This window comes from Pelobates fuscus, chromosome 11, assembly GCF_036172605.1.
Source record: "Pelobates fuscus isolate aPelFus1 chromosome 11, aPelFus1.pri, whole genome shotgun sequence".
Taxonomy (NCBI): domain Eukaryota; kingdom Metazoa; phylum Chordata; class Amphibia; order Anura; family Pelobatidae; genus Pelobates; species Pelobates fuscus.
Genome location: NC_086327.1, coordinates 42810624 through 42836256, shown reverse-complemented (window position 1 = coordinate 42836256; position 25633 = coordinate 42810624). Strand labels below are relative to the sequence as shown.

The following is a 25633-nucleotide window of genomic DNA, read 5'->3' as shown; positions in this document are numbered from 1 at the left end:
GTCACATTCTATGTTTCTATGTTTCTAAATGTGCAAAAATCTAATATCAAATATGCCGTGAACACCACAGAACTGGTCAAGTAAAACATATTATTTTGCGTTAATGAATCCCTAACCAATACTTACTATGCTTCCTTATGATGCAGCATGCTATGATCAGAACACAGATAAGTACCACTAGGGCACTCACAGATGAAATAATAGGAATCAGTAGGTCTGAAATAGAAAAATAGAGAGTTATACCATACATTACGCAAGTCACAATCCCATTACAAAATGTTCAATAAAGAAAGGATCAAACCTGAAATGTTTTCCTAAGATGCTGCTATTTGACTGTAGACTCTATGTTAGCTTTGGATTGTAGACCTTCTATAGACTCAGAGGTGTCAATATAATACTGTCACGGCGCAGGGGGTCTGAATCGATGCGGTTGCGCCTGATGAGTGCGACCTCGCCGATGCTTCAGAGATAAGTAAGTCCCTGATCAGCACGGCCACACATGAGCAGGGCAGTAGCGACGTAAAAGGGAATTATAGCTTACCTGGATCGCGCCCGAGTGCCGCCAATCCTTCAAGAAGATGGGTCCTGGCTGGTGCGGCGTTCTAACGGACGCCGGCCAATGCGGTCCCGTTCTTAAAGTTAAAGGGCGCAGAGTCCACATTAAAGATGGCACCGGTGTGCGTGTGACGTCACGTTATCGATGCACACGCATGTTTTGGGGGTCAAAGGCTGTGTAATAACCAATCACAGCACTGAGAGGCATATTTAAACCCTGTTATGCCCTTTCTCGGTGCACTGTCATGGTTTCCACTTGTTGGTTGTCAGAGAGCGAGTTCTTGTTTTGACTTTCCCTACTTCTGGTATCCTGACCCTTGGCTAGTTTATTCGTATTGTCTCATTCTGTATCCCCGGCCTTGGCTTGTTATTTTGACCATTCTCTTTTACGTTCAGTACGGCTATATACGTTGTTTGTGTTGATATAGTTTTGCGTATTGGGTCAAACCGTAATCGTGACAAATACTATAACACACATAAGCTTGCAAAAGGATGATCAGATGGGTAAAACTTGAAAATTAAAAGATCATAGCCAAACAGAGCAAGACCAACCTCCAAATTTCTTTTTATGTACATTGATGCCAAAAATGTTAAGAGTAAAAGAGTTGGTCCATTGGAATCTGAGATGGTTGTGTTAATCAAGCGGGAGCAGGGCAGGGCAGAAATTCTAAGAAAAAAAATGTCTTCATTATACGGGTCTTACAGCAAACAGGAGATTGGTTAACACAGGATAAAGTGCTACGGCAAGTTAATGTAAACCAAGCCCCAGGGCCAGATATAATTCACCCACAAGAGCCTATGGAGCATAGTGTACCACTGTTTTTAATATTTTAGGATTCTTTTCAAGATTATCTCTCCCTGTGTCTATATATAGGGAAGTATACTTCGTAACAAAATTAAGTTCAAGCTATACAGCTATATACAGCTAATGGAGCGTCAAGAGGCTATCTAAGACTGATTCTCTGGTCTATTTATTTCTCCTTATTTTACTTACACCTTATCAAATGTTTTACACATTTTTCACTATTTGATTTCCTTGCTCTATATGTGTTTGTCCTGTTTTATGTAACATATATACAGAGGGATTTGGATAAATTGGGGGACTGAGCAGGCAATTGGCAGATGAGAGTCAATAAAGATAAATGTAAAGTTATGCATTTTTAACTAAGGTACCCACAAGCCACTAATACTTTAAATGGGGTTAAGTTAGGGATAACATTAAATGAAAACAGACTTGAGAACAATTATAGATAACAAACTAGGCAATGACAGGTCAACAGTATGCAATGTAGACCTGTGATTGCAAAAGACTAATAAGGTACTTTTGTGTATAAAAGAGATCATTTAAATATTTGACATCATATATACATAGTTAAATATATACATTTATATCGAAAGCAATTAAGGGATGGTCAGATCCCCCCATGGTTAAATGTTGGCCATTGTGAGTAGAAGAAATTATTTTGCTTTCTCTAAACAAAACTGGATGCAAAAAAATAGACTGAAAATTACTCATCATCAAACCATGTTATGTTTTTCTATTTCACAATGGTCCAGTATGGTGCAATAAAGAAAACAGTTATCCATCTGTGCATTGGTTATAGATACAAGAGATGTAAGACAAGCTCTTTTGTTGTAATTGGGATAAAAATATGCTGATCCAATCTTGCCACGTCATGTGAGATATTCATCTATCTCAAATGGTGTCAGTATTTTTGAGGTTCTTCAGTATCCAGTGTGTAATTTGGGCACAGACTTTTGGCCTCATAAGGTGAGTAAAAACAACAAATACATACAGAATACCTCTTTTTCACTGATTAATTTACAAGCACTTAATTAATGCATAAAATAATAAGAAAACATTTACTCATGCAAAACATGCATTTGCGAAAAGTAATGCCTTGCCAAGGTCCCAGAGACAGTCTTGTGCGTTATTTCGCAAAACTCAGAATCGCAAATGATCCCGCCATAGGTTTCGGGGCATTGATGTGCATTCTTGACTTGCTCTCCAACCATCGACCTCCTGTTGACACACACTCGCAGTGGGTGCCCCATTCATGGAGCCACAGGAGTTAAAATAGCTGCAGTCGGCAAGGCGGCCCCTAGATCTGCCGACCCTAGTAGAGACTTTCCCCTGGAATTCACTCCTCATGGAGGAATGGGCCTTATCTAGGACAGTTAAGGCCCCAACGAAATGATCTTTGATAAAGGAGTTGCCAAACAGCAGACCCTGGGTATCTTTACCAGCCTCAGTGAGGACGAGATTGGCCAATTTAGGCTCAATTTTAAATAAAATAGCTTTGCCCTGCTCCATAGAGAGGGAGGTGTTCACGCTGCCAGCAATACAAATGGCCCTTTGGACCTAACCACGGAGTTCCTCCGGGTGGACCAACCTGTTATCGTCCCTGGCGTCCTCTGCTAGATCAAAAAGGTTAGCCATAGGGCCAAAAATGTCTAAATTGGCATGATCTGAGTGCTGAATTAAGTCCCTTGTGGGTTCCAACCTAGCTTGGTCAAGAACTGTGTCATATTGGGGTCAACTTCCAGGGTGTCACATACCTTGTTAGGTACCACCAGTCTAGGGCACTCAGCTCTAAGCTTGTTACGTGCTGCCTTGCTAAGGGGGCGCCGCAACCAAGTTTCCAGGTAGTGGTCCACATGGTCCACTGGAAGCCACTCGGCCAACCTTGGATAAAATAGGTCATCCGGGTCGAACAAGGGCTCACCCGGACCAGCCCTGAAAAAGGTATACGAGGAGAATCCACTTTTAAATACTATAAAAGAAGTAGAAGCAATGGATAGATCTTCTTTTAAAATGCAAATCTAAAACAAAGAACAAAACCAACATTTTGCCTTTTATTTGTAATTTTAATCAAGAAAGTCAGAAAATGAAATGTATAATAAATAAATACTGGCCTATGTTAAGAAATGACCCTATGCTATATACTATATTACCAGAGAAACCTAGACTTATATATAGGGGAACCCCTAATTTAAGACCGAAGCTAACCCACAACCATATAAAAGAGAATAAACCAAATTCATTCTTCCAAAAAGAGGTTTTTTTTGGTTGTGGGCAATGTAGGAGCACAAAAACGCTAAGAGACACATAACAAAGTTTCTGGATCCAAGTGGCCAAAAAGAATATAAAATAAAGGATATGATTACATGTTTCTACAAAAGAGTAATCTATTTATTAAAATGTCCATGTAACCTTTTTTATGTTAACAGAACAAAATGTCCCTTACAAGTCAGGATAAATGAACATATACGCAATATAAAGAAAGGATAAGACAAACCCAGTGTCTCTGAACATTTTAAATTAGTGCATGGAAATTATCCCCAATTTTTAGATTTTTTTGCGATCCAAAAAGTTACATTAAACTGGCAAGGAGAGGATGAAATAAGAAAATTAGGTAAAAATGAAAAAAATGGATTTTTGACTTGAATACTGTAGCGGATTGTGTTGGGCTGTCTTTAACTATTGGTGTTATAAGGTCATTTCCGTTTCATTTGTTTTCTATATACATGTATTGTATGACGCATTCGTCTGATTGTTTGGTAAAACCACTCCGTTCGTCATACGAACAAACTACCGAACAATCAGACCACCCCAGAGAGAAGTGTGCCTCTAGTTTACCTCCTTGATCGGTGCTAACTGCAGTCTAATTAGCAATTAGACAAATGCTCTGTGTGTGTTCCCATCTTGCCATACGAATGCCCAACGGTGTTTGGTCGTCGAGTGTCTGGAACCCAAATCGGACTCTCGACTACGCGAACACCACTAAGACCTCCATAGTTCCATAATTACCCAAACCAAACACACGAACAGCCCGCCGTTCGGTTAAATTAATCCTACGAACAAGGGGATTGATACGAACATCAGCTATGGATGGCAAGGATTTTCGGATCTTTTACCCCACGAACAAAGACCGAACTGATTTCGGCTACAGCCTCGTGTGCGGTCGGTCAAATAAACACTTCCACCTAACTCCCGAGCCCCTGGTCCGATCTGGGTGATTTTTGAATATGTTGTTCACCCAGATCAGGACGTCTATCTGGTATATTTGGGGTACACCCAAAAACAGGGGAAAACCATGTATTGTATAAGTGAATTATCTGTTACGCTGAAGGGAGGAGATGTGTGGGAGGTAACGTGTAAATGATTGGTTACTGTACTAATTACTGTGGGTGTCTCCCTTGCGTGGAATACATCTTCAGTTCTGCTCCTGATACTGTGTGTCGTCCAGTTATTGGGAATCGTGATGGGATATTACTGGATTATTTTATTATCATTGATGCTGTTTATCCTGGATTAACTTCTTGTTCCTGCTTCACTGTTCTAATACCAGCGGAGAACTCTATGGGAAACTAGTGCTCCGCTACAAATACCCTTGCCCCATTCAGATTGAGTGCGGACTTTGAGCTATGCCATTTTTTATAATTATTTTAAGTCAAATTTTTATTGTCTAACTGTATTATTATTATTTTATTTTTTTAAACAGTTCATGCATATATAGGAGTTTCCATTGCTACTCCTAAAGAATATCAATATTTTCTTCATATCTAAATTTTCAGTATAGTTTTATCTATTAATACTGGCTATTTAAATATGCTTACTAAACATGCCTGTTTTCAAAATATAGATAGGATTCTCTGTAGAATATACTTCCTATGGAAAGATTAAAACATACATCTTGTCCTTTAAAAGAATTTTAATAAGAACCAAAAATAGTTTTTTTGAAGAGTTTGTTTTATATATATATATATATATATATATATATATATATATATATATATATATATATATATATATATATTCTTTTCACATTTCTATATACTACCACATGTATATGTACAATAAGGTATATATCTATCTCTGTGGATATTTTCACTAATATTCTAACAAAATGTACATATTTAAGCAAGCTCTTTAAAAATCAATCACAATGTGGACGTATATATATTTTTCTTACTATATATTTATATGTACATTTGATATTTATGCACATTTGTTCCTTTTTTCACACTCTGTTTTGAGTAAATCAAATATAGATTCACACACAGAATGCCAACCAATGGATTGTAACCGTGCTAATCATATATTAACACGAAACATACTGGAAATACTAGTACTCTGAGGACACAAAGCATTGCAGGACTTGAATTTCAGGAAACAAAAACGGAAACGATGTTACGCCACTCTGAATGTCAGAGTAATTACATGAAACTCTGGGTTGGACAGCCGAAAATTAGTGTAATGTAAGGGATACAAAGACCGGAACGAGCAGAATGAAGTTGAAGCCGACTGAGGAAGCCGATCTACACGGCGAAATGCGTCTTGGCAACAAGTGAACTACTAAATTGACTATTAGTAATACCCTATTTGCTTTTATTATTTTATGTAATTGTTATTTTTTAATACAGTAATTTTAATTATTCTTTAATAAACTTACCATCAACTTCCATCTGCATCCTGCACTGTGATTCCGGTGAGGGGAGTGTCACCCCCAAACTTGACACCAAGCCTACATACTTAGAGCCAGTTATTAAAAGGCTCTTGAGAAGGTGAGCACTTACCTCATTTTGTGTATAAAATCACTCAAAATAATTATCAAAGGTACTGCACCTACAGGTGATACTCAAAAAGTTCATTTATTTCAGTAATGCAACATAAAAGGGGAAACTAATATATGAGATAGACGCATTACATGCAAAGCAAGATAGTTCAAGCCATGATTTGTCATAAGTGCGATGATTATGGCTTACAGCTCATGAAAACCCCAAATCCACAATCTCAGTAAATTAGAATATTGTGAAAATGTGTAATATTCTAGGCTCACAGTGTCCCACTCTAATCAGCTAAGTAAGCCATAACACATGCAAAGGGCTTCTGAGCACTTAAATGGTCTTTCTGTTCAGTAGGAATCACAACCATGGTGAAGACTGCTGACCTGACAGTTGTGCAGAAAACCATCATTGACACCCTCCATAAGGAGGGAAAGCCTCAAAAGGTAATTGCAAAGGAAGTTGGATGTTCCCAAAGTGCTGTATCAAAGCAAGTTATGTGGAAGGGAAACGTGTGGAAGAAAAAGGTGCACAAGCAGCAGGGATGACCACAGCCTGGAGAGGATTGTCAGGAAAAGGACATTCAAAAGTGTTGGGGACTTTCACAAGGAGTGGACTGAGGCTGGAGTCAGTGCATCAAGAGCCACTACACACAGACTGATCCTGGACATTGGCTTCAGATGTCGTATTCCTCGTCAAGCCGCTCCTGAACAACAAACAACATCAGAAGCGTCTTACCTGGGCTAAAGAAAAACAGACCTGGTCTGTTGCTCAGTGGTCCAAAGTCCTCTTTTCTGATGAGAGCAACTTTTGCATCTCATTTGGAAACCAAGGACCCAGAGTCTGGAGGAAGAATGGAGAGGCACACACTGAAAGATGCTTGAAGTCCAGTGTGAGGTTTCCACAGTCTGTGTTGATTTGGGGAGCCATGTCATCTGCTGGTGTTGGTCCACTGCGCTTCATTAAGTCCAGGGTCAACGCAGCCGTCTACCAGGAGATTTTCGAGCACTTCATGCTTCCTTCCGCAGACAAGCTTTATGGGGATGCTGACTTCATTTTCCAGCAGGACTTGGCACCTGCCCACACTGCCAAAAGCACCAAAGCCTGGTTCAATGACCGTGGGATTACTGTGCTTGATTGGCCAGCAAACTCGCCTGACCTGAACCCCATAGAGAATCTATGGGGCATTGCCAAGAGATAGATGAGAGACATGAGACCGAACAATGCAGAAGAGCTGAGAGCCGCTATTGAAGTATCCTGGTCTCCCATAACACCTCAGCAGTGCCATAGGGTGAAAACTTCCATGCCACGCCACATTGAGGCAGTAATTGCTGCAAAAGGGGCCCAAACAAAGTACTGAGTTCATATGCATGCTTATACTTTTCAGAGGTCCGATATTGTTCTATGCACACTCCTTATTTTATTGATTGCATGTAATATTCTAATTTACTGAGATTGTGGATTTGGGGTTTTCATGAGCTGTAAGCCATAATCATCGCACTTATGACAAATCACGTCTTGAACTATCTTGCTTTGCATGTAATGCGTCTATCTCATATATTAGATTCCGTTGTATTACTGAAATAAATGAACTTTTGCACGATATTCTAATTTTTCGAGTATCACCTGTAGATTCTGTTTTTCCCTGCACTTTTGTTTATTGCATATATCAAGGGGAAGAACGTATACATCATTCTGCAGAAAAGGGGTTGTGTTGTCTACCTTAAAGGCACAGGAATCTGTAAGTTTAGAGCCTTATATCTGGAAAAGGCTCTATAAAATGTGAGTGTATTTCCACTCACAACTCACAAATAACAATTTTTCTGCTACAATATACAATATTGCACTATTATTTGTATCTTTCTTTTGTCTTTAAGTATACCTCTTAAAACAAGTGTTGCAAAGAGGGTAAGAGTTTTATGCACTTCTTTGAGGGAATTCTACCTCACATACTGGTATAGCGCTGCACTCAAACTGACAGCTTGGGAGGTGGAAACACCAACCAGACTTCAAGTTTATGGTTTTGAGGGGGATACATGCCTAGATTTTCGTGTAGCCTTTTTCGGGGCTTCCCCAAGGGAATCCACCTCTAGATGCGGAGTGTGCATCAAGGGATTTGTGGCCCCTGTGCCCAAAGGAAGAGCATATACTCTGGGACAAAGCCGAAGACATTGAACCCAAAGCGCTCATAATTGCTTCGGTCACAGACTATTGGAGTGCCAAGGACTGCACATCCTCCCTGGGAGCAGGGAGCAGTGTCCCCCGCCGAGGGAGGGGAGCCAGCAGTAGGTGGGGCAGCTCCCAAAAGCAGAGGGGCGTCCAGGGGTAGGGGGGCATACAGGCACCTTAGGCTTAGGCATGGCAGGCAAATATTTAAGACACACAATAAACTAAAAAGTGCAATAGGCTAATGTGAATGCTGTCAGGAAAAAGCAGTGCAAGTAGTGAGGGTTAATCATCCAAACTAGCAACCCAGAAGAAGGGACAGAAGAGAGCTCACCAGGGCCCAGACCAGCAGCTAGAGACACAAACCAGAAAGAGGCAGGGGCAGGGAGAAAACGGAAGGAAGCACAGTGAAAAATCGCGAATTTGCATAAAAGAACTACCGAATGGGTGAATTTGTTCTGCAAACAACATGAGTCAGCGAACATGAGTCAGCGAACAACGGAACGGCCAGGTAAGAATCCGTGAACGAACAGTGTTCGAAGTTAACAATCAATATGTATAAGACTACCTGGCGTTCGCATGCGAACTGCAGAACATGGGTCCTGAAACGGTGCTAATTGGGCCGAAAGGAGGTGCGAAATACCACCGAAAGGGCGCCAAAATGGACCTGAGACCCGGCAAGGATTAAGGGAGAGATACCCAGGCAGGAAAAGACAAATAAAAGAGGGGGAAAACACAGGTTCTGGAGAAGGGAAAGTACAAGAACCAAAGTAAGGTGAAATAAGCCAGTGGGGGGATCCCACATTAGAAGGGGGGAAAAAAGAAAACCTTTAGCGGGTCTGGGACCCTGAGCACAGGACAAAACACATATACAGCAAACAGGTACCAAAAAAACAGTAAAATAACAGTACAAGCTTAACCAAAGGTTAAGCAGTACAACTAGACACTCTAAAGACAAAAAAGTTGGCACTTAACTGACTGTGGAGCAGAAAAGAAAGAGGAAGAGTTAAGGGAGGTGCTGACTATTATACAGGGATTTGGTATGGGAGTGACTTATATCACAATGTATGCCATATTTTTCTTACTGCTTTTTTGTATTTGCTGATATTGGTGGACAGTAAATAAAGGGATATGCAATATGAACCTCCGTGTATTGTTAAAAAATTCTAGTGCTAGGTGGATACAATCAATGCACAATCAGGAAGAAGATGGGAAGTGTGCCTCAGAATGGGAATCGGCAAACCCATAATCTATTCTAAACCATCTCCGAGATTCTATTTCTTTTTTTTTTTTTTTTGTCAATCTTTCTTTTATTAAGGCAAGTAGAATGGGATACAGAAGAAAAATTGGGGGAAACATTCAAGAGATTTACAGCATAGGGTTGTTACATCAATCAGAGAGTAGATAATGTTTCCAGGATTGCGATGCCTCATTTTTTAAAATTTTTGTTGTTAAACTTTAGCTTGAAAATACAGGCTATGGACCATAAGATCCGATTGGTAAGTCGCAGAAATATTATAACCAGACCTCTGGAGAAACCCGGTTAGACAGTATACGCTCAATTTAGGATTAACAGAACAAGCTTAACTTAAGTGGTACAAATTAAAGTAAAGATGTCAGGGTGAGGATCAATATAGATGATATACACGACTTAATAGCGCAGAATCTTGGCAGTAACAGGCTAATAATTGGTCTAGTAAAACATGGGTATAAACACGTTGGGAATTTGCGCCAGGCTTAAGAACAAGAAAATCTTAATCATCATGAGGATAATTATCCGATCCCAAGAGTGTTATAGAGTAAGAGACAGCAGGGTGGCATGCATAGTGGTAACGAGAACAGCAAAACTATATGCACTTATTATATCGTAAAGAGCACAGCAAGGCTAATTTGTTAAATGTAAAGAGACAGGTAAAACATCATGCTGTGTAAGTTCCTTGCAGGTTATGGTTATAAAAGCAGCCAATAGGTTAATCCAGCTTGTCTACAGCAGCATCGGCTAAGCAGAGATATGACAGTATGCGATCAGCTGAGAATTTACTCTCTGAGCTGCCACTATGTTAGAGCTGTACATACTAGGTAGCAGGATACAGTGTAAAACTGAAATGATATGGTACAGTTCAGTTATAGACATGCAAATATATACATAATAACTGTAGCATAACCTTATTGTCGTGCAATTGGTTCGGGTAATCCGTTAGTGCTTCTCGTCAGTACCACTGCACATTTTATCACACTTAAAAAACCCGAGCAAAGCTCTCTGCTCTATGTCAGGGTATATGGCCACTATGTTTGCTAAGACAGAGCTAGAATCCGCACTGTATCATGCTGATGTGAGTTATTAGATGCTTAAAGTCTATAGTTCGGTTGGTCAAATTGCAGTTGCTGCGTCGCGGGCTGGATTGTTAGATGGGGGCCGCAACCTGCAGGTTCCTGGATTACCTCACCCGATGCCTGTTCTGTAGCTCTGCTTGCATGACCGGGTAGACGTGGGTCGCGCCAGCTCCCTCTGGGCAGTATCGCCGGCAGCGACTGCAGGTGGGTCAGCGAGGAATGGAAGTGGTTGCTGCAGGGGGCTTCTCCCTAGTGTGGGGTCGGCACCTTATGTCCACAGACTCGGTTGCCTCTCGGGGCCGGGTCTTTCCCATTATGGGCGCTGAGGAGGGTCTTGTTGGTCATCCGCTGCCTGCGGCGGGCGGCTCTCCGGCGATGTGGTAGGTGTATAGGAGGGAGTCTCCTAGCGTACCCCTGCCCGGGTGGGTGTACCGCCCGTCGGTGCGTGGCGGTTGTTCCTGGGGTCTGCTCACTCTGCCTCGCAGTTTGGGGCTGCCTTGACTCTTCCATGCAGTTAGAGGTTTGGAGTGCCATCCGCTCCTCCAACATCTTCCAGAAACGGTTGAGCAGAGCGTCAAGCCGCTCATGCAGAGGCTGGGTGGAGGTTTGGTCTATAATTGGGCCTGTTGCCGCCATTTTAGGTGCGGTCGCTTGGTCTCTCGTTTCGCGCTCTCGGCTGTTCTCACCCATTACGCTTAGTTCAGGTTTCGGGTACAAGCTTGTGTGGACCAGGATAATCCCCGCTGGTCCTGGGGGGGGGGGGGGGTTGGAAGGCCCGATGCTGCGGGTGCTGCTTGTTTCGGCGGGTCAGGAGAGCGGCCGTCTCTCCCATCCCCCATGCGTGGTAGGCCCAAAGTTCCCGGCCCAGTTTCTCAGCATATGTGCAGGCTTGTAAGGTGTCATTCTGTGCCTCAGTTTGCATGGTGCCGGTTGCTGTGTTGGCAGGACCGATTCAGGCAAGATTTCCTCAGTTTATCGCCGAAAATCGGGCCCAGGCTCGGGAGCTCGCTGAAAGCGTGTCTGCTCAGCTCCCCGGTCAGGCCCCGCCCCGAGATTCTATTTCATCCTTTTATAGATAACTCCATAGGCCTTATTCATGTCACCACAGCAATTCTATAAATCTGCTTCAGGAATCTTAAAGATGCCAACATGTAAGGTATAGATCAGAAACTAGAAAGGCAAAAAAAGAAAGTAAAAACGGAATGGAAGGGGGTGGCGCCCATCTCAATCCGAAAAAATTGGGGGCATCCAGCACCAATTCTGGCCACACCCTGCCATTGCATCCAGAACACTCCGCCGATGCTATTTGTTCTTACGCCCGGTTCCAACCCCGGGGGTGGACAGCAGCGAGCCACAGCGGAGGGACTCTGGTCCTGGGACACACTTGACCTGGATGATTGGCACCCCTGCCTACAGAGTACAGGTGAGATGGGACACAGGTATCAAAAACCGCTCCCACACATCCCAAAGCCACAGCGCGACATCAGCCAAATGCTGCAGGCACCAGGGACAGTGCGGACCCAGACTCCCCGTTACACCTCCCCACTGCCCTCAGAGAAAGGAGAAACCCCAGACAGCCCACAACTCAGTCCCCAAGAACCGCACCCCCATGGTTAGAAGATGACAGCAACTCAGCCTCAAAAAGTGACACACAGGCCATGCTGACTGGCCTACAGCAGAATCTCAGGCAAATGTGGGAGGCAGATCTGGCAGTGCTAAAAGTACAAGTGCAAGCAGTAACAATACGCATGCAGGTGATAGAGAAGGAAGTTGAGGGCCTGAAACAGGGACTACCAGCACTGGGGGAGAAGGTCCAACACCTACACTCTACACAAATGGCCCTGCCCAGACAAGTCAACCTACTGGATGACAGGGGGAGACGCAAAAACGTCAATCAGTGCCGCTGGAAGAATTACCACACTTCATCAGGCGCCTTGTGACCGCACTCCTACCAGCCAGACAAGCCAAAGCTTTCCTATTCGATGTAATTTATAGAATTGCTAAATCCCCACAAGCACCTAATGCAGCTCCGCGAGACATCATACTGCGGTGCCAATCGTTGTCAGACAAATTGGGACTCCTGGCAGCGCTACAAGGAAAGACTTCTTTTAAATTTGAGGAATGACGACTCTCCTTTTTTCAGGAGTTATGTAGGGCCACACTACTACGGAGCAAAAATATGCAACCACTCACTAAACTCCAAGCAGCAGGCATAGTCTACAGGTGGTCAACCCAGGAACCCTCTGGGTTGCCAAAGATGGCACGGCACGGACCCCTCAGAGGGCCCTGGGACTCCTTAACCTAGAGACATCCTCAACAACACAGCAAGGCCACCATCCTTGGAATGCGGTTACAGCGACAGTCAGCGCACCCAGAACGCACAGAGGCACCAAGACCTGAACTGATGCTCGTGGCCTACGGCCTTTAATAAATTAATGTGTCTCTCATATTTTGTAAATGTTTGTTATGTTAGCTACTTTTCAGTAATCATTATTAACAACACCCATGTAACAGTCCATAAGATGAGAAAGGGGCCTGTCAGGGTTCCACCACCCAGCTCTGGTGAAACCCTCCCCCCCACCCCCTTTTCCTGGGGTAAAAGCATATTGACAGCATGGGACCTCTATAACCTTGCATGGCTTAGAACTTTAAGTCACATCTACCACCACTAGCACTATACCCTTCATGTACAGCTAGACTTTCTCAAACTCCCATAGCTCCCACCCACATAGACGCATACTTGACATAGACGCAAAACCACCTCGCTGTCACCACTGCTATAAAATAGCCCAAGGCCTACAGTGCACTACCACTACAGGCGTCAGCCACGCAGCTTCAGATGGGTGCCAACATGGGTGCAGACCAAGATTATGCAAGACCAAGATTATGGGGGAATGCCACAACACACCACAAGCCTAACACGGCCTGGGCGTCACGAGATGCACCTCACACCAATAGCCTTAAGCAAAAAGACCGGGGCCTGACTCCCATAGCCAAAACTCATAAGGGATGCCCCATGCCTCAACCACCCTATGGCTCCATGGTAACTGCACTAACTCCCATAGACAGGTGTTTTATACACCCAAAGTTTTAGTCATGTTCTCGTTACAACATACCAGCCCAATATAATCAAAAATGTGTGCGAATTATACCTCAACAATACCATGTTTTTACTGTGAATTGTTTCCGACTGACGTGTATATGCTGTTGTGGTTTTAAACGTATGACTGTCTTTTCACCGCACAAAAAAATTAAGTATCAAAAAAATAAATTAAAATAAGGAATGAAAAGATGTATTATTGCTCCTCCTTTTTTCTTTTTTTTTTTTTTTAAAGCCTGAAAAACATAAGTCAGTGTTGTAGTTGCAGCCAAAAAAAACCCACCGTAGCTGAGTGAGTGCATCAGAGTTATAGAAAACATGGTTTTTCAATGGTAAGTTTATATATAAGGTGAAAACAACAAAAGCACTACTAAGAGTCATGTGCACCCAAACCAGTGGAACTGTGCCAGTAATGTCTAGGGCAGGGGTTCCCAATTCATTGCTCCCATGGAACCCTTTGACATGTATTCCTTTGAAGTGTATCAACAACATGGAACACTCCCTTCCCCCTCCCCCCCCCCCCCCCCCCCCCCAAAAAAAAAAAAAAATTACACCTTAGCATCAACCTTTCAGTTAGCATAGTGTAATGTTTTCTTTTTTGGCAAAATTTGTTTATTTGTTATATATACACTAATTTCTACAGATAGTAAACAGATTATAGTACTTAGAGCAGGTGTGTTTCTGTGTGTAGTGTTGGTGTTTGTATATAATTTTTGCGTTTTAATACAGGGATGTGTTTGGATGTAATGTTTGTATATAATTTTAGCGTTTTAATACAGAGGTGTGTTTGAATGTAGTGTTGGATTTATGTATGTCATGTCTGTGTTTGCAGGAGTGTGTGTTATGTTGCTGTTTGATTGCTGGGATGTCTGCACATGCATTGCCAAATACATACTTACACAGATATACATACACATTATCAAACAGAAACACACAGACACACATACACATTAACAAACAGAAACACACCGACACAGACACACACACTGACACAGATACACACACCTTGACACACAGATACATACACTGGCACATACAAACACAGGTACACAGATACACACACTGGCAACTACACACACAGATAAACACCCACTGGCACAAAGATACATACTGTCACATGCACACACAGATACACACCCACTGGCACAAAGATACACACTGACACATGCACACACAGATACATACTGACAGATACACTGACACACATGCTGGCACATACAAACACAGGTGTACATCCACTGTCACAAAGATACACACACATACACTGGTACAAAGATACACACTGGCACATACACACTGATAGATATACTGACACACAGATACAAAAACAGATACACACACCTTAACACACATATACAAACACTGGCACATACACACAGATACACACATCTTGACACATACACACACACACACACATAAACACCTAGACATACAGGCACACAGGTATACAAACAGATACACATACTGACAGATACACACTGGCAAACAGATACACACACTGACAAACATATACACACACACACTGGCACACACACTCTGATACAAACACAGACAGATACACTGACATACATATACACATACTGACAAATACACACACCTTGGCACGCAGATACACACACACTGGCACAATGATATACACACACACTGACAGATACACTGACACATATACACACTGGCACATACATACACACACTGCACTGACAGATACACACACTGACACATAGATACACATACTGACAAACAAAGAGATATACACACACTGACAAACTGTCAGGGTATTTGTGGTGACTGCCCAGGCAGGGATCCCACCTGTGGGTCTTCTCTCACATGATGGGAACACTCCTCACATTCTCTCCTCTCATCTCAGCCGACCATGGTAGCTCCGCCCCTTTTTGTGACGCGGCGCATAAGCGCCGACGTTATTACGTCTAAACTTTCGAATTTGAACGTTTTTGGGGAGTGGCCATCACTTAAAGAGCCAAAGTATAAAAAGGACTAATTTGCAATGAATCATTGCCCTATTGTGGTTCTAGCTTGATCGTTCCTATAGTGCATACTCTGGTTTGGTTTATTGGTATTTGACTTGGCTCTGAATTTGATTATTCTGTGTTCTCTATCCCTTTGACTTGGCTTGTTTATTCGCTTACCTGTTTCCTGGCTCCCTCAACCTCGGCTTGTCCCTGACTATTCTCTATCCTTTCCTACATTAGTCCGGCCATTCTAAGGACCAGTATACGTTCTCCTATTTTGCATTCTGCGTATTGGATGCCTGTTTCATTCCTGACACAAACACAGAGATACTTACACACAGTGACACATACACACTATTGGTACACAGATACACAAATTGGAAGATAGTTGCCCTATAGCTAGATACCTTAGCTGCTGTAGCTTGGGGCAGACTACATACCCTCATGCATAGTGATATATCTATCATATATCTAGAAGCAAGTCGCTTTTATGCATAACTAGTGTAGGATGTAAAGTTTTGAGCCCTGATTAACCAGATTAACCAGTTAACCAGCCGGTAATCATTTTTCTCAGTCTCATTAATTCTGTCTCTCTCTCTCTCACTCCCTCCAAATAAAAATAATCTCACCTGTATCAGTGCTTTGAGTAACCACACCTACATCAACCCATCCATCTGCTACAAAGAGATTAGTTTAAGATTACGTGATACCAGTGCAGTTAACCCACAGGTAATCATTTTCTCAGTCTCATTCATTCTGTCTCTCTCACTCCCTCTAAATAAAAATGAGAATAATCTCACCTGTATCAGGGTTATGAGTAACAACATCTTCATCATCCTGTCCATCTCCTACAAAGAGATTAGTTTAAGATTACGTGATACCAGTGCAGTTAACCAACAGGTAATCATTATTCTCAATCTCATTCATTCTGTCTCTCTCACTCCCTCTAAATAAATATAAGAATAATCTCACCTGTATCAGTAATCTGAGTAACCACATCCTCATCAACCCTTCCATCTTCTACAAAGAGATTAGCTTATAATTTTACAGCGTATATACATACATTTATGGTTAAAGCTACTGTGTGGATCTTGTTGATCGGAACACTAGCAGAGTAAGTATTATCTGTAGTTCCTTTACTTCCTCAGGGTATGGGGTTACATAACACAGTAATCTATAACACCAATCACTTTGCTATCTAGTTATCTCTATATAACAGTAAATACATTCTAAACCATTGTACAGCGTTACAGAATCTTATGGCGCTATATAAATAATAATAATAATAATAAACAAAATTCCCAGCTCCTGAGAGCTGCCACTGTCCTCCGTGAAATACACAAAATGAACCTTCCTTGCCTATCCAGGTGTGCCTCTTTTAAGCCTGAGTAACTGCTACAGCAGGTACTAATTGGCTACATTGCAGTACTGGGCTGACAGACTCCTGCAAATCAATTAATGTAATGAATCCTACAGATCAACACAATCATAATCTAGGTAAATCTTTTACATTGGCTATACATAGTTAAATATATAAAAGCAAATGGATATTCAGAGCTTGTCCAGTACTGATACAGTCAAAAGGACAGCTAGGTCACCAAATCCGAAGTCTCTCTTTTGTCCCATAGAGAAGCAGGTAAAAAAAACAAAGAGGGAGGTGCAGCATCTGGAATGTCATTGGAGTGTGTATATACTGTATATATAACCATTAAAAGAAGGAGCAATAGGAAACTGATAGTGAAGTACATAAAAATACATTACGGTGAGGCTAAATAAAATCATATGCACTCACACTTTATAGGATCTTAAAAGCAGCTCCAACTTAGACGCTCAGGCAGAATAATCCTCACCTGAGGATATTGTCAAGTACAGACTCTATAGCAGGATCTTGTGGATGCATCTTCTCTTGCAGATATGTAGGAGAAATCAGAGACTCAATATTAAAATATATAGCTATCAAGGATGTGCACTTATGTGTTCTGGAGCCTAGAAAGTGGCTCCACAGCTATAGTGTGAAGAGGTATGATCCCCACTCTATGATATAGGTGCTGGTGGTCTCTCTCCGTTTATAAAAGTAAAATAGAAAATAGAACCACAATAGCATAGACTGTAAAAAGTGGTGAATAAAATTAAATGGACAAAAAACTATCGACATTTGATACAGCAAATAGGGATTGCTCTGTCCAGCAGGCTTGGGTGGTATTATCCCCATCAAGGATATGAAGTAGAGGAATCCAGCAGCAAACAGGTTCAAAAAAAAGTACTTTTATTAATAAAAAACAATAAATTAAAAAAATAGGGTAAAAGAACTATATAAAACAATATTTAAATACACTTAACGCTTTTCACCATTCAAAAGTGTGAGAAAGCCATTGTTTTATATAGTTCTACATTTCTGCAAGAAAAGCTGCATCCACAAGAACCTCCTATAGAGTCTGTACTCCACCATATCTTCAGGCGGGGATTATTCCGCCCTGGCATCTAAGTTGGAGCTGCACCTAAGCTCCTATAAAGTGTGAGTGCATATAAATTAATTTAACGTCACCTTACTGTATATTTTACATACTTCACTATCAGTTTCCTATTTCTTCTTCTTTTTATGGTTATATATACATACTCAAAGGACATTTCAGACACTGCACCTCCCTTATTGTTAAATATATATATATATATATATATATATATATATATATATATATATATATATTTACAAACAAAGAGGGTGAATGTATATGGTTGTCAACATCCTTTTTCTCCAGCCTATGATTTTAAGAGTATTAATGAATGTGTTTTTTTGGGTGGTCACGCACTCTGTCACAATAGAGAACCATGGAATGCCCAGTCCCTCCCCCTGGTGCTAAGAGTCTTTAGGATAGAGAGTGGCAAAGCCCTCTGGCGCTTCTACAAAAAATAACACCCACTTTCCCAAAATGGGACCAAGTGAACCTAAACTTAGTCCAAAAATCTTAAAAACATACAAAGTAAAAGAAATGCAACAGTGAAACATGTATTTAGGAAAAAGTTTGCCATATTAAGTTCCTAAAGACAGTCTTCTGGTTTATTATGGTGTCTCCAGAACCCCTCAATGGCATGTTCTCAATAAACATTTTCAATGGATGCTACATCTGGTGATTATGTGTCTTTCTTTGTAAGCTACTTTATGGGCATTTCGGCACAGGTGAGCTGAGTAAAGAGTTCCATAAAGGTACTGTTGGAAAGAAAGACATCTCTCAGGACTGAAGAGTGAAGCACAAAACTCAGTCTGGGGGCTTAAGGAATTGAGGGAGAGAATTTTCATGAGTGGCCAGAGTGCTAGGTGAATACAAGTAATGCACAATCAGGATTTTGGAAAAAGGTGGGAAGTGTGCCTCGGAAATTGAGTCTGCAAACACAATCTATTCTAGGACCATCTCATAGAAAGGTTATTCGATTCCATCCTTTTATATAGAACTCTATACACCTTATCCATGCCATCATACCAATTCTGCTTATCTGCTTAAGGAATGGTAAAGACTCCAACACGTAAGGTATAAATTAGAGACAAGAAAGTTAGATTAGGAAAATAAAAAAAAAAGAATGGAAATATATATCATGGCTCCTTGTTGTTTTCAGACTTCAAAAAACTTCAGTGTTGTATTTGTAGCCCAATGTCAAAGAAAAATACATCACATTAAAAATGAATAATTACAACAGTATTATAAATGTCATAGTAGTCTTCCCATAATGATTAAAGGATGTTGAGGGTAGAGAAGACTCATGATGTATTGTACTTTGGTTAGTGACATCAACATTCAGCACAAATCCAGTGTAATGGAAAAATAAAGATGCTGAAAGATGCTACACACCAAGAGTGTGATAGTGGAGGTTGACCCCCTCCAATGTTCCCACAAATGCAGGACAACAGCATCAGGTGCTCCAGATTATTGTTTGAACCCAGCAACTTGAAATTAACCCTTCACATAGTTCTCACTGACAGGTTTGCTCAGAAAACTGGAATGCAAAGGTTCTGAGAATGGATGTATTTCAGAGGCAGGCAATTGGCATCTGCTCTGCACCATCAACTTTCCAGTGGGCTACGCTTGAGGGTCATTTTGGCTCAAGTAGCCTACATTCAATAGAGCGTAACTCAACATGGGTACCTGAGCAATAGAATAACAATATGGTCTGATGTACCATAAAGTCCATCGTTGTATGATTTTCATGAATGTTTTATGTTATAATTAAAGCTTAAAGACTAGTTTATACCATATGATTTCCGTATGTCATGTGTCTGGCAGTGACATCACAGAACAGCCTACTCTAGAAAAGCATTTCATTGGGAATAAAAAGGAGAGTTAAGAGTTATCAGAGTCATTTCCTCACTCCTATAACTTTGTAAGCTATATGTTTACTTTGTTCATTTCTGTATGGTATTATTTTAATAATTCTCTTTTACTTGCTATAATTTGTTTTATTATTAGTCTGTTACCTATAATTTATTGTAGTAAATTGACATTATTATTATAGCCATTTATATAGCGCCAACAGATTCCGTAGCATTTTACAATATTATGAGAGGGGAGATGTAACTATAAATAGGACAATTACAAGAAAACATACAGGAACAAAAGGTGGAAGAGGACCCTGCTCAAACGGGCTTACAGTCTATAGGAGGTGGGGTATAAGACACGTTAGAACAGGAAATATCAATCAAATAGGGTGGGAGTGAAGCAGAGCTGGAGGAGAGAGTAAAGCACTGCCCTATAGGAGAGAGCAAGAGGCAGGTATGTAAGGTAGACGTTACTCTGGGAGGCCATAAGCTTTCCTGAAGAGATGGGTTTTAAGGCCCTTCTTAAATGATTGAAGACTAGGGGAGAGTCTGATGGTGGTAGGCAGGCTATTCCATAGGAAAGGAGCCGCCCGTGAGAGGTCCTGCAAGCGCGAGTTGGCCATACGGGTGCGAGCAGCGGTCAGGAGGTGGATGGATCAGTGAAGAGATATAAGAGGGGCTATCATTGTTCAGTGCTTTAAATGTATGAGTTAGCACTTTGAATTGATTCCTATAGGATACAGGGAGCCAATGTAAGGACTGGCAAAGGGGTGAGGTGTGAGAGGACCGACTAGAGAGGAAAATCAGTCTAGCTGCAGCATTCATTACAGACTGTAGCGGGGCAATACTTTTTTTTTGGGAGACCAATCAGGAGAGGGTTACAGTAATCCATGCAGGAAATTCTTCTTGCGTAAGAAAGGGGCGGATGCGGGCAATGTTTTTAAGGTGGAAACTACAGGATTTGGCAACAAACCGGATGTGAGGCTCAAAGGTGAGGCCAGAGTCAAGTCTGATGCCAAGACAGCGTGCTTGCAAGGATGGACTTATGTGGATATCACTGACTTGAAGGGAGAGCGAGAGAGGAGGATCAGTATTAGGAGGAGGAAAGACAAGGAGTTCAGTTTTAGAGAGATTGAGTTTCAGAAAGCGTGAGGACATCCAGTCAGAGATGGAAGAAAGGCAAGCAATGACACGTTGCAGGACGGCAGGGGAGAGATCTGGGGAGGACAGGTATATCTGAGTGTCATCAGCGTACAGGTGGTAGAGGAATCCAAAAGAGGCAATACGTTTGCCAAGAGAGGCAGTATAAAGAGAAAATAGAAGGGGACTAAGGACAGAGCCTTGGGGAACTCCAACCGAGACAGGATGAGGGGAGGAGGTATCCTTGGAAAAGGAGACACTGAATGAGCGTTGGGACAGATAGGAGGAAAACCAAGAGAGGACTGAGTCACAGAGACCCAGCGATTGAAGAGTTTGAAGGAGGAGAGCATGATCAACGGGGTCAAAGGCAGCAGAGAGGTCAAGGAGAATTAATATGGAGTAGCGACATATAATATTACAAATGTTTTGTGCCATTTCTTTATACATATTCAACCATAATACCAAGAAAAATTTAAATATTAATGTTGTAACTTATTGCTTAATTATTCGATACGAATTAACAGATTGATATTTATATTTAAGTCTCGGCCACAATATTAATTAATCTTATTTTCATGATATGGACAGATGTATATTGAGAAGGCCAAAGGATTTCTTCAACAACATCTGATGCCCACTGTTAATCTGATAGCGCATGCCTAATGGTACAGGCAGCCATTTTGTGGTGTTGTTAGGCCTGGTATTGTCTCAGTTTAATTATACAAGCAGAGGGCAACTTATGGGAGTAGTGGCATTCTCTGATGTACACATTTTCCAGAATAATTATGTGCCCATAGGCACTGCAAAAACACTAATGCGAAGTTTCAGGGAGATATTGCCTCTCCCTCTATTGTGAGTTTCTGGAAATCGTTATGGAAATCTGATCAGCTAGTAATTACTTAGATAAACAAATTGTGTGCACATTGTAACCGTATTGCAATGTATCTTACAATTTTAGTTGTTCCAATGTACTGAAATATTAACTGCGTTCACACTTATGTACAAAGCCTAATATTCATTTTGGAACTGATATTAATACAATATATCCTTAACAGTTTAAATACTGCACCTTGTACTTTAAAAATATCTAGTACTTTGCAATTCAAAAAGAATATGGACTGTGAAGAGTTATTAGGTGAATTAGACCAGGCCTCTAAGGGAATCTGTTAATGTAGCTTTACAATTTGTCTGACATAGTACTTACCTATGAGCACAGGATCACTCTGTGGAGATTCCACATAATTCACGGTTTTGGTTGTGATTTCTACTTGATAAGAGCATTTGAATGTAGAACCACCATTGGCAGATACTGAGAAAAAGGTTGTTAGTGAGTTCATGTTAGAATTTCTATCTTTGAATCTAGCAGTTTTTTGGAATAGAAAAAAAAAAACAATTCGATAGTCGGATGGTGGAGCAGTACAACGAAATCTGATTTTTGTGTTATCCTCAGGATCTCTCTCCTTATCCAGTATTGGCTTTTGCAGATCTAAAAAAAGTTCAACATACACAAAATGTGTTACTGAAAACAGGCAAAGCAGATATCAATACAGGTGACCAGACATGTTTTTCAAATTAAATTCATTATTTCTGTCATGTAAATTTCGTATAGTATTACAGCGTGTATTAAGGGTATATAATAATGCACGTAAACAGTTGTCTGGTACACCTGGCTGGGGCAATGCAAAGATTTTAGGGATCTAAATCAGTGGGTTTTATTATACAAATTTCACATTTGCTTAAATACTTTAAAAGCACCAGAACCACTAAACCTGTAGTCTCTAATTTTTAAACACCAGATTTTCTATATAAAGGCAGTGTTTACATTTTTCCTTATGGACAAATCTTGTGCTTGTGACTGAAACTGCCACTAGAGGTGTTTCCTATTTGCATGACTGGCATTCAGCACCTTCACACTCTGCATGAAGGTGACGAACAGACCCCATGCACTTGCCTTGGTATAATGAAGGTCTTTGAGCAGTTGCTGATTGGCACTGCACGTAGTTGTGATGGTGGAGCACTGGATTGGCTGCAATCATAAAAAATGATCATCTCAGCCAGGGGAGAGGCAGCAGCCTTGTGTAATTTAAGAAAGTAGGACTAATACGAACTTATACTTCACGTGCCTGTGACATACTATACCATTTGAGTTTTTTATCTTACCCTATGGTTTAACTGGATGAAGAGAAACTGCGACTCCAAGACTCCCACGAAAGAAAAATACAATAGGGCTACGCTTCATCATTATAACCGGACTTTCTGCTAACTTCCATATATTATCGTTGGACTTTATACCTTGACCTTTGACTTTTACTGTAAGTACAATATTTGTTATCATACTTTTAACAAAAAGATCTGTGGCAAAACCTAACAACTGTTTTATTGTGTAATTTAAGGTATGCACATTTTCTTTATTTAATGGTTACTAGGAGGCTACATCCAAACATACAGGACAATACTGTAACATAAAAAAATACATGTTTCTATTTCTAATGTCAGAGTGTCCCTGTAATAGTATTCACTAATTTATTTAACATTTGTACAGGTCTTTTCCATGATGATGGCTTCATTGATCAAAGAGAGTGAAGAATGTATGGGTGAGAACTATAGTTTCCAGTATGCGTATCTCAACTTTAACTTAATGGAGTGGTTTTGGTTTATACAGGGATGTGCGAGCTGTGTGGCCAAACAGGACACCATGACAGCAGTGGCACCATGTGAGCGACAATGCTCGAACATGCTATAAAACAGATTGCGCTATGTAGCATGGATGCATGGCACCTGGGTGGAGGATTTCATTATCCTTCCCACAGGTCTATCAGAGAACCTAATAAGACAGAAGGGGCGGAGCTTGATAAAGACCCTGAGGGGTTGAAATGTTGCTGTGTAGTTCCTGGTTCTAATAAAATTGCCTATATTTTGGAATTCGTTGGAGTGCCTGGACTATTTTCTACAATTATAAATTTTATATTTGGTCCTTTTTGGTACTGGGACTTGTCCATTGAAGCACCCTGGATTCCTGGATGAAGGGTGCACTTCCACTTTTCTCTTATATCTAGAAGGGGCGGAGCTGACTGAGTGGTGGAGGCAGGGCCGGATTAACATAGGGGCTGATGGAGCTGCAGCTCCAGGCCCAGGCCCATGGAATGGGCCCATTGATTTAGAAAAAAAAAAAAAAACTTTTTTTTTTTTTTTTTTTACACATTACTCTTAGGGTTGCCACCTGGCTGGTATTTTATGGTATTTGAGGCTGCCTGGCCAGGGCCAGTATTGCAGTAAAACCGGCAATACAAATGCCGGCATATTTCTATGTATAAGCAGAGGTTACTCTGCAATACCTGCGCTGGCCAGAAGGGGTCACTGTGTGTGGAGAGAGGCAGGGAGTTACAGCATATCCCTGCCTCTCTCTACTCACTGATCCGCGAGGGAGCAGCTACACGGCACAGAGAGTTCAGACAGCAGCTCCCAGCCTCAGGGAAGTGAGGGATGGGGTAAAAGCTGCAGGGAGACATGGGGACACTGGGAGACACTAGGGGACACTGGGTGACATGGGGACACTGAGACACTAGGGGACACTGAGACACTAGGGGACACTGAGACACTAGGGGACACTGTGAGACACTAGGCACTTGGGGACATTGGGAGACATGGGGACACTAAGACACTGTGTCCCTAGTGTCTGTGTCCCCAAGTCTCTGTGTCTCCATATCTCCCAGTCAGTGTCCCTAGTGTCTCAGTGTCCGCATGTCTACCAGTGTCCCTATGTCTCAGTGTCTCCCAGTGTCCCCTAGTGTCCCAATGTCTCACAGTGTTCCCATGTCTCTTAAGTGTCCCCTAGTGTCCAAGTGACACTGGGCAACATGGGGACACGAGGGGACACTGGGAGACATGGGGCTTTGAGACTTTTTGATACATAGGGACACTGTGATAAATAGAAGACACTGAGACATGGGGACATGAGAGGACACTGAAACACTGTGATACATAGGGGACACAGACACTAGAGGATACTGGGAGACATGAGGACACTGGAAGACTAGGGGACACTAAGACACTGGGAGACAGGGAGACACTGGGAACAATCCATCTTTTATTCAGCAGAAAATGTAAGTAGTTTTTTGGTGATTTTACAGAATTATCTCTCAGCTCACTCCTTGTGATTTACAAGCATACATAATTAATTATGCAAATTAGTAAGGCCATTATTTTTTTCCAAGAAAGGTGGCAACACTAACTATGCTTCACATACTCTTGCTTAAGTATGGAAACTTTAGAGGGATGTATGGGAACAAAACTTGTGTGGACTGACTGACCATGAAATTAGTTAAAGGGACTCTCCAGGCAGAGTCTTTTACTCACCTCGTTCCAGCGCCGGGAGCCTCGTGAAGCCGCGCCCCTTTTTCGTCAAAATGACGAAATAGGCTAGCGCGAGCAGGGAGCAATCAGACGCTTCCATTTGGAAGCGTCATTGCTCCCTTGTGCGCATGCGCGGCT

The 25633-nt window shown here is 41.6% G+C and overlaps 1 protein-coding gene and 1 long non-coding RNA gene across 2 annotated transcripts in view; both read right to left on the bottom strand.

Moving 5' to 3' along the window:
- Nucleotides 1–126: 126 nt before the first annotated feature.
- Nucleotides 127–16543, bottom strand: LOC134577099 (uncharacterized). The gene is made up of 3 exons (XR_010085925.1): nucleotides 16494–16543; nucleotides 16323–16370; nucleotides 127–216 (listed from the first exon to the last, which is right to left on the bottom strand). It is a non-coding gene; the product is annotated as an uncharacterized LOC134577099 (long non-coding RNA).
- A 96-nt stretch (nucleotides 16544–16639) lies between these two features.
- The window catches only part of LOC134576869 (uncharacterized), a 56653-nt gene continuing 47659 nt past the window's right edge, over nucleotides 16640–25633 (bottom strand). Inside the window, exons 4-5 of the mRNA XM_063435558.1 lie at nucleotides 22347–22628; nucleotides 16640–16713 (exon numbers count right to left, since the gene is read on the bottom strand). Of these exons, the coding sequence (XP_063291628.1) occupies nucleotides 16640–16713; nucleotides 22347–22628 (356 nt within the window). The remainder of the gene's footprint in view (nucleotides 16714–22346; nucleotides 22629–25633) is intronic.